Source organism: Otolemur garnettii, unplaced genomic scaffold (assembly GCF_000181295.1).
Source record: "Otolemur garnettii isolate 467f Iridium unplaced genomic scaffold, OtoGar3 scaffold00013, whole genome shotgun sequence".
Lineage (NCBI taxonomy): Eukaryota > Metazoa > Chordata > Mammalia > Primates > Galagidae > Otolemur > Otolemur garnettii.
In genome coordinates this window covers 21667890-21678080 of record NW_003852408.1, presented here as the reverse complement: position 1 = coordinate 21678080, position 10191 = coordinate 21667890, and the positions used below count along the sequence as shown (strand labels likewise).

The following is a 10191-nucleotide window of genomic DNA, read 5'->3' as shown; positions in this document are numbered from 1 at the left end:
GACTGGTTTATTTCATGCATAAAGATATTTTTGCTACTAATTTCAACCTAAGAAAAACCCACACCTATTACAACTATTTATAGAGACACAGCAAACCTAAAGCTCCAATGTGCGTTTCTTAATACTACTGATACAGCTCTTAATTTTATTTGAATAGTTAACTTCTGAAGCAAGAATCGGTATTATTTATTCAAAATATAGGCTGAGTGATAAATTAATGCTAACTTCTCTATTCCTAGTTTATAGAATTGATGGAATTTGGAGGCTGCCCAGACTGAAGGTCATCCAGTGTTTACCTCCACTGCCTTTTACCTACCCGCCTTCTTTAGGCTGGGTACTTCTAGGCAATCTTAGCCTGACCACCTTCTCTAAAGAAGCAACACTAGATTTCTCATTAGAATTAATTATTTATTCCTAAGTCTTCCTCATTAGAAGTGAGAACCTAGTTATTATGGGCTCAACTACTTCATCTTGCTAAAAGAGTTACTATTTGAAGCATTTGTGCGGACAATAAAACATTATTTTTAATTCATGTCTTTGTAAACCAAAACATATTTTCAAAAACCAAACAATTTCTTTAGCAATTTCTCCATTAAAAAGCAATAAAAATGTGACTTTAATGTAACACATACGTCCCATTGCTAATATTAGGGTAATTTTCACAACAGAGACAACCGCAAGTATCCAGCAAGGGACTCTTTGCAAAGCAACTGAACCTGAAGATAATCCTACATCTTTGTTACCTTTTCTTCACATATGAAAATGTTCAGAGACCACAAAGAGAACAAATATCACCTTTCCATAGAAAGAGATCACAGCCCCTATTTAAGGCAGAAAAGAAGAGACTTAAGGCTTCGTAAATTATAACATAGTTTATCTCCATTTAAGACTTATCTTCATGTAAGACAACTGTTCCATTGTCTTTCTCTTTTGAAGTGAGTGCAGTGGCCCAACAAGTCTTATGGAATTGTCTAATTGAAGATCCATCAACAGTTCTTCGACATTTTCTGGAAAAACTGACCATCAGCAATAGACAAGTAAATGCTTCTTCCTTTTTAATGTAGTTGTGTAGCTGCAAGTGTGAACACTATTAAAAGAGGCAAAGAACTTTATCGTACTGTGCTGCAACATCAATGTCCCCCAACACACAGCCAATAAGCACTTTTTAGGTAATGATAAGCGGTATTAAACTTGGCCATTTTCTTTTGAATTTCTCCATTAATGATGTTTCTGTATGCATATGGTACACTGCTAGCAACAACCTTACGATTCTGCAAGATTTCAATCTTTTAAACAAAGCTTAAATTCAGTCTAATGTCCTTACTATTGAGTATGTGTATTAATTTCTGATTGCTTGGCAGTTTGTAATGCAGATGGGATTATTAGAATATGTTAAAACTCTTTATTAATCAGAAATTTAATTTGCCAGATCACCCTGTAAGAAGATCGTGTCAAATAAAAGTAATTTTCTGGCAAAATACGTTGATGATTTAAAATTATTTGTTTAAAAAACTGAAACGAAAAAGGAGAAAAAAACTTAAAAAGCGAAAAGGAAAACTGAAATGTATGTGTTCATTTCTATGTTATAATCATATTTACTGGAAGGTTAAGTGTAGATTCTGAAAGGTAAGGTTAATTACAGACATTTTAATATATTTTTTATGGGCTCTCTTTATCTCTTTTGACTTAAAACCTAGGAAGCAGAGTTATATAGTTCCAAAAACCTGATTTATTTAATGGTTTTTCAGCATTGATCCTCCTCACAGTCCCATCACACCTAGCTGCCTTGGCTAACAGATTTAACTAAATATACAGCTTTCCTGTGATTTGCTATGACCTATACATATAGCATTAATTTTAAAAGAAAAGACAGTTTCTGATTACTCATCTGTGATTTTTTGCATGTTAACTGCTAGGAGAAAGGTATTTTAGACCGTTTAAATTTTAGCAAGCATGATAGGTATTATATTAAAATATTGAACACAATTAAAATCAACATGTTGGCAAAAGAAAAATCTCCTTTCCCCTTAGCTTTTAATAATTTTCTTTCCTACACAATGGCAGCTGAATGAAACAGTAAAACTTTTGCTCTCCCTTCAGGATGAGTTAATGTACATGCTGCGCAAACTTCTCCTGAATATTGGAGACTTTCCGGCTCAGACTTCTCATATCCTGTTCAACTACTTGGTGAGTTCCAACACACAGTAGTTTATAAGTGTTCACTTCCAGGTAGGAAGCAGCAATATGAGACAAAGATCTACAGGGATTTCTTTTTTCCACTAAGTTTCCATTAATTGTGTGATTGAAGGTAAATCATATTGAAATTTGCCACTTGGGGAGATAGGGAAGCACCTGTGTCTGCCACGATCTTTGGCTTATAGAAGTCACTCAGTAAAGGTCAGTTTCCTCCCTGTGTTCCTTTAAACATACAGACCTTACTTATGTTGGTTCATAATTTTGGTTTTCCATAGAGAAAACTTACGTGTCATTTTTAGTCATTTTTTCACTTTTTCTATCTCAGTGTTCAAACACATACACACACAGAGGCAAGCATTGCCCTAAAAGAAAAGTATCTGTGAGCATATATTTCCACACCTACTATACTTCCAGCCACCCTGACAGCTTCTTCCTGAACTCTCCAGGATTTACCAGTTTCTCTTTTTCTTTGTTTTTTTTTTTTTTTTGATTATTTGTTTGTTTAGCAGGCCTGGGCTGGGTTCGAACCCACCAGCCCCTGAGCATGTGGCCGGTGCCCTAACCACCAAGCTATGAGCACCAAACCAATTTACCAGCTTCGTTCCATTCTCCTCCTTGCACCCCAAATGAATATGCAGTTTGGGAACTGTGGCCTGATGACTGTGCTTTGAAAGTGCCCTTTAATCCAGGCAAATAGCCAATAAATGTCTTTGTTGAGAAAACTCCTTTTCTCTCCTATTGTCAGGGAAATAATTACCCATATGCATTATGTATCCCTAATAGGGTGATCAGTTTCACTCAGCCACAACTCCCACCCGCAGAGAGACTTTGTTAATTCCTTTTTGTTGTCTATGACTAATTTGGTCATCTTTTTTCCGGGTGGCTACTTGCCGGTTGGCAAGGGGAAATAATATAAATATGTCCAATCTAGATTTAATTTCGGAGTGATAAAAAATATGAAGAGTACTTTTAGGCAGTGTACATTCTCTCCTGGGTAAAAATGTTTAGTCTCGAAGAATTCCCCTTCTTTCCTACCGCTTCTGTTCCTAGAGTTATGTGGAATGAAGAGAAGAAAAGATGTTTGTTCCGTGTCGCATCCCCTGTATTTTCTCTGGCTCCTCTGTTTGTGAGAAACTGTTCTGAGTCTGGCTTGTTGCTGGAAGCCTGGCTGGCAAGAGCCACAGCCCAGGGCCATTGGAACTGTCTGTAGCAATGTCCGCTTTGAGACTCAGCCTCACCTCAGCTTCTGCTGGTGCCTTAGCTCCCCCAGAGTTCTATGAGTTCCGCATGTCTCCAGCATAGGAAGTATCCTGAGTAGAGCCTCCTCCTCCTTAGTAACACCAGCCTATAGCAATTCCAGTTGGAAAGGTCTCAGCCAAGCGTTCCCCGACTTTGAAGTCCTGTCTGCACCACACAAAAACCAATGTTGGATGAGCAAAGCCGAATGCCAGAGCCTCCCTCAGTTGAATCATGCTCCCTGCCAGGTTTACATACCATGTTTCCCCGAAAATAAGACCTACCCAAAAAATAAGCCCTAACAGGATTTCTATGCATTTGTTAAATATAAGCCCTACGTCTATAATAAGACCTAGTGATGGGTGTGGCTATGCAGAGAGGAAGACATCCCCTGAAAATAAGTCCTAGTGTGTCTTCTTGAGAAAAAATAAATATAAGACAGAGTCTTATTTTCGGGGAAACACAGTAGCATTGGGGTTGGCATGGAAATGCTCTGGGTGAGGTCCCGTCAGAGTCCCACACAGGAACTGGAGGCAAGACCCTCACCTGCCCATAGACCTCCCCTTTTCCCCAGGTCACTGCATGAGGGAAATGTTTGCCCTTGTCATTGTCCTCCGTCCTTTAGCCTTGCAACAAAAAGATTTCTTAAAGGGATTTGCTACCCACATAGTTTTAAAAGAATAAATCTCCCAATCCTCGGTTTGCAAACATGTCCTGACACTTTTTGAACACACCTGCCACCTCCAGCACTGTTCTATTGCACATGAGGAGGACCCATCCCTGAATCCAGAGATGGCCAGCCTGCACTGACTGGCACAGGGGATAGAGACAGAATATGAACCACTGTGTTAGTTTTAAGGGGTCCTCCTTTCTGATTCATCAAGGCACTTTAAACCTATAGGACTTTCCACCATTTCCTATGTTTGATAGATTTCTGTGAGGCTCAGCCCTCATTCAGGTGTTTAGTGCTTAGAACCACCAAAGAAGATTGGGTTAGTGATGCTGATTCCTTCACTATAACTGGAATATTTTCTAGCACTACCACATTTTTTACAGAAATAATGGCTAAAACTCATGGAGGTAGGAGGGTGTCTGTGTTGTATTGGGAGCTCTTAGAGGAAGTTGAAATATCTGACACTGATACACGGATGCAACATTTAAGTGTGCTGTTTCTCTTTCTGAATGTATTGTGCATTATTGAATAAGGTAGTTAAAACTTACTTCACTGAATATTCTGATTTCAGTCAGTCTCCTCTTATCCCAATGTGCAGAATGTCTAATGTACCTCCTATTGACAAAAAAACAAACTTATAATGAGATATTTTAAATATCAACTTTAAGATGTACAAAAGGGCACATAGTTTTTCTAAATTTGTTAGAAGCAGCACAAACAGAAATGTTGAATTCACCAACTTTGCCAAATACAGCACTCTAAGATTCAAGACTACCAGGAAGAATCCAAGTCACAAATAGTGTTTGGCAAACTTTATATACAGACTAATTCTGTATGGCCTGAGTACTTGGCCTACCAAGTGACAAGATGCCTGAAAAAAATGGTCTTCTTTCTTCTTAAGAATTAGTCATTTTAATGACACTTAAAAATGTACAGGAGCCTATGTGATCAGTTACACCCCAGTTTTCTAGTTACACCCTCTCCGATTACTGCCACTGAAAGTGTTAGAGAAACATCACAGCAGAGAAGAAGAAGGCACAGAAGATTTAATTTTAAATAGAAAAGCTAAGGAAATAGAATGTGAACTCAGGATTATGGTGGCTTTTTGAATTCTTCTTGTCTTGACTTTTAGGTGGGATTAATCATGTACTTCGTGCGGACCCCCTGCGAGTGGGGGATGGACGCCATATCAGCCACCCTGACGTTTCTGTGGGAGGTAGTGGGTTACGTGGAAGGCCTCTTCTTCAAGGACCTCAAGCAGACGATGAAGAAGGAGCAGTGTGAGGTCAAGCTCCTGGTGACCGCTTCAATGCCAGGTAATCCACTATTGCTTGGAGGTGACATAAAAATGTTCTTTAACCTTATAAATAGCTCTTTGAAAGCCCAAGAGGCTCCTTCATTCATGAGAAAATTTTCAGAGTCCTAGCCCCTAGTATTGAGTGCCTCAAAGAATTTTTGTTTAAGACAATTGGAAGAAATACAATAGACCCTTTAAAAAGTCAGCAGTTGCTGCACAAAAAGGGAGGCATCAGAACTGAGAGCTGTGTGAATCGGGCCTTGATGGGCCGCCAAAGTCGAAGATTTGTTGGAGTCCATCGCAGAGAGCCAGCTGAACTGAAAGCCTTTTTTGAATGAATTTTTGGCACTGCAAGGAGAATAATACTCTTTGCCTGGCATGGGCCCCAGTCCTTTGTAAACTCAGTGAGAGACAGCTTTATGAAAAATTGGAAAAGGGAAAGGCAGGAAGAAGGAGAATTACAAAAGAACGTGAAGTGGGCTGTGTACTCTAGGTACAGTTCCTTTCACTACACAGAGCCTGTTTCGCCTTAAGACAACAATTTTGACAAGCCTTTATCCGTGTGCAGTGACTAAAAAAATATGTGATGATAACAAGTATTGAAATAAAGAGAAAGACAAAATGATATATAGATGAGAACACAGGTTCTGGCAACAAAGAAGCCTGACTTAAAGTCATAGCACTGCCACTTACCGGTCGTCTGGTCAACATTAGCTGTGAAAAGCACACCCATTTTTCAAAGCTTGCTTTCTTCGTGTGTGTAAAAGGTGGATATAATCCACAATCACAGTTGTGGGAATGAACCTGTTGCGGTATATACAATACTTGCTGCCGTGCCTGACTCACGGTAAGCATTTTATAAATAGTAGTTCTACACTTTTATGTCCTGTTGATGTCACAAAAAGCGATCAGTTTTTATGACAGCATAGAAACTCACACTGTCACTCATATACTTAAAGACAACTTATTAAAAAAATCAAGGTATATCAGTGTTCACAAGGACTTATAATTAATGAATGAAAACTGTCTTGACCAGCCACGTAAAATACAGAAAATAGAAATTTAAACTACACTTCCGGTACTTGTTTCTGTTTTGTTACTATCTCTGTTTATATTTCCTTGGCCATTATTGCCTGGTTATCTCGTTTAAAATATGGGGATATATTCCTTGTTGCAATGCTTAAGGTTTAAATTCTGACTCTTCCACTAAATAAATATGTGTCTTTGAATAAGTTATTCAATTTCTCTGTTTTCTCTTTTGTAAGATGGGAATAATAATTCTCATATCATGGGGTTGCTGTGAGATTTAAATACGTACATACAATTATGTGTGTAAAAAGCAAGTAAGAGTATTGCAAACTCCATAAATAGTAGCAATCATTTGATGAGTGAGCATATTTAACATATGCATTTAACTGTAAATAAGGGGTACAGTACGCATGCTAAGCACTTCTTGATAATAATAGTAAAAATAGCTCATTCAAAATATCTTGTGCTTTAAATACAAACTTTCTTATAGGAGAAGTCAGTATAGATGACTTTTACGATCTGCAGGTACTAAAACCTTGGTAGTTCACGGACAGAACGAGTGTGATATCCCAACTCAGCTCCCAGTCCATGAAGACACTCAGTTTGAAGCCTTGTTGAAGGTAGGAATGGCTTTTGACAGAAATGATTTTTATATGCACAATACCTGAGACCTAAACATGCAATTTGCAAGAAAATGGCATTTTTCTGTCTCCAAATGGATGTATGCATTTCTTTTCTTTTTTTTTTTTTTTTTTTGGTAGAGTCTCACTTTATCACCCATGGCATCACACAGCTCGAAGCAACCTCCAACTCCTGGGCTTAGGTGATTCTCTTGCCTTGGCCTCCCAGGTAGCTGGGACTACAGGCACCCGCCACAATGCCCGGCTATTTTTTTGTTGCAGTTTGGCTGAGGCTGGGTTTGAACCTACCACCCTCGGTATATGGGGCCGGCACCCTGTCCACTGAGCCACAGGTGCCACCCTGATGTATCCATTTCTTTACCCTTTTAGAACCTGCTCTGCTATTGTATACTTATGCTGTTTCCTTGCAAAATTTTCTTCACTTTTACCGACATTTACTGCACTGAAGTAGACGAAGTTACGCAGGTTCTATCTCCACCATAGCAGCTACTTGGAACTCTGGTATTATTCCTCACTCGGGGAGTGCTGTAAATTTCTGCTAAGGAGGAATTCCTGGCATCACTTGGGGTTCTAGAGGTTCCCAGAGTGTGTTCTCTGGCAGTGCTGGAGCAAACTCTGCCAGCTGACAATCCATTGCAGAGACACCTTCTGTGGCATTTAGTTGAACAATGTAGAGTCTTGACTTGTCACTGGCAGAAATAATTTGAGAAGCAGGAAATAAATTCCTTAAGAGAGATCAGTTGCATCAAAAAAACTATTTTCTCATAGTTACAGCAATAATTCCCCTTAGAAGGAATGCAATTCATAGCTCGATGTTCCTCTAAAGCTTTTAAAGTAAACTAATAACTAGTACGATTCCTCATTTGTCTGGGGTCTAAACTCTTAGAAACTCTTTTTTTCTGGAACACTGTAGAAAAGTCCTTTGAAAAAATCAGCTTTGCCTAACTTGTGCATTTTATTTCAGTAGAAGGGCTCGTCACCCAGACATCTCCAAAGAGCTTCTAAGGCCCAATGAAGTAAACCCCCGATCCATTTGTATAATCCTGCTGATTGACAGGATAGCATGAAGCAGACAGTTTTCAAACTCTGGCTGCCCTATAACCAGTGTGACCTAAATTAAGTAACAGGACCCCTCAAGTCTCAGTTCAGGTTATACAAGGTATCTGCGTGGAAAGCACTCAACCTAGTTCATACTGGGTAATAGCGCCCAGGGCAGTTCGTCTTCTGCTTAATGTTTCACTAAACGTGATTTCTTCCTGATCCTGAGACCAGTAGGTGCCACTGTGCCTCCACACTGCCATCGCTCAGTCTAAATTACAGCTGTGCATCTTGGGGCACTGTGAGAGCAGATGGTTTATGTTACATTGTTGATCTTTATTTTATCATTCTCTGAATACATATCTTCACATATACACGTATAAAATATGTATATATGATATTAATATTTATAAAATCATTCTGATAAGTTACCTTTTTTATTCATAACTGTCAGTTTACTATATAGCACATAATAGTTTCTTGGTAAACATTTAGTAAAATGTGTTGTTATTGTTCTAGGAGTGTTTGGAGTTTTTTAATATCCCAGAATCTCAGTCAACACATTATTTTCTCATGGATAAACGATGGAACCTTATCCATTACAACAAGGTGAGGCTGTGTGGTCATGACATTCGTGTTGAGTTTCGTCCAAGGCTCATCACACCTTTCCGGAGGGAGTCCTTGATTAGATGTTAATGGCATGGCCAGTTGGGTCACACCACCTTTCCTATGTGGCTTTGGCCTGGCTACTTTACCTGGTTACTTTTCTGTTTTCTTGTCTACAAAATAAAGGTAACGGTATTTACACTGGAGTAGATAATTGAAGGAGATGAGCTGGTGAGGCACGCTGCCTCACATCATTATCATAGCTAAGTGAATATTAAGTGGCTCATGCACGGGTCATTACGAAAGTTTTGAGATACACAAATATCAAGAACATAAAATCCACGGGAATGGAAAGAAATGAAGGCCTCTCAGTACACTGCTAAGCCAAGCAAGTTGAACCCTGCACAGGGGAACCAGGAAGGACGCTGTCAGCTGTGCTTCTCGGAACTGAAATGACGGACCATTAACAATCTGTCTGAAGACTTTTGTAGTGACCTATGTATAATAATTATGTGTATCTATTTGGAATTTTGAAGCGGTTCTGGTTCTCTTTTCTACCATATTAAACATGATCATGGTGACCTGATCTAATGGGCAAAAGGGCACTTCAGGACAACCGCTGATGTCACTTCACAAGGATCTTCCTGAGTGTGGTTTAATAAATTACCTTTGGTCCTTTGCTCCTGGCATAGCACCCAGGCCCTTAGAAGGGGACCTGAGCCTCAGAGATCTTTCCTGAGGAAAGGATTTACCTTCTCTCGGTTTTTGTAGAATTGGGAAACAAAAAAATTAGTAAGAATTAAAGCCATTAGTAAATTTGTGAGCTGTTTTGTTTCTCTAACCCTTGGGTAAAGAGAAAATAAAAATAGAAGTTTGCCCACTTGATCTCTTTTTCTTTCTCTTTGTGCGACCCGCCGCAGACCTACGTTCGAGATATTTATCCTTTTCGGAGGTCGGTGTCCCCGCAGCTGAACCTGGTACATATGCATCCAGAGAAGGGGCAGGAGCTCATTCAGAAGCAGGTGCTTGTCCTCTTCCATTTTCCTCTGTGTGGTAAAGCAGAGATCACCTGTAAACGTGCTGCCCGGCCTGCGACTCCGCGACTCCATGATGACGCTCTCTGGAGACAGCAGAAGGCCCTTGCTCCACAGATTGTCCCCCCAAGCAGTGTGTTAAGTTTCACAAATTGTATCATGGTGTAAAAAGTGAGAAAGCACTGGAGTGATACATGATGAATTAATGGATACAAATAATAGACGTTGGCTCGGCGCCTGTGGCTCAAGTGGCTAAGGCACCAGCCACATACACCTAAGGTAGCGGGTTCAAATCCAGCCTGGGCCTGCCAAACAACAATGACGGCTGCAACCAAAAAATAACCAGGCATTGTGGCAGGCACCTGTGGTCCCAGCTACTTGGGAGGCAGAGGCAGGAGACTCGCTTGAGCCCAGGAGTTGGGGGTTGCTGTGAGCTGTGAT

General features: G+C 39.8%; 1 protein-coding gene across 1 annotated transcript in view; it reads left to right on the top strand.

Moving 5' to 3' along the window:
• Positions 1 to 10191, top strand: part of UNC80 (unc-80 homolog, NALCN channel complex subunit) — a gene marked incomplete at its 3' end in the record, with an annotated part of 190042 nt that overhangs the window by 146739 nt on the left and 33112 nt on the right. Inside the window, exons 36-41 of the mRNA XM_023510374.1 lie at positions 937 to 1037; positions 2101 to 2187; positions 5238 to 5421; positions 6957 to 7051; positions 8630 to 8719; positions 9637 to 9738. Of these exons, the coding sequence (XP_023366142.1) occupies positions 937 to 1037; positions 2101 to 2187; positions 5238 to 5421; positions 6957 to 7051; positions 8630 to 8719; positions 9637 to 9738 (659 nt within the window). The remainder of the gene's footprint in view (positions 1 to 936; positions 1038 to 2100; positions 2188 to 5237; positions 5422 to 6956; positions 7052 to 8629; positions 8720 to 9636; positions 9739 to 10191) is intronic.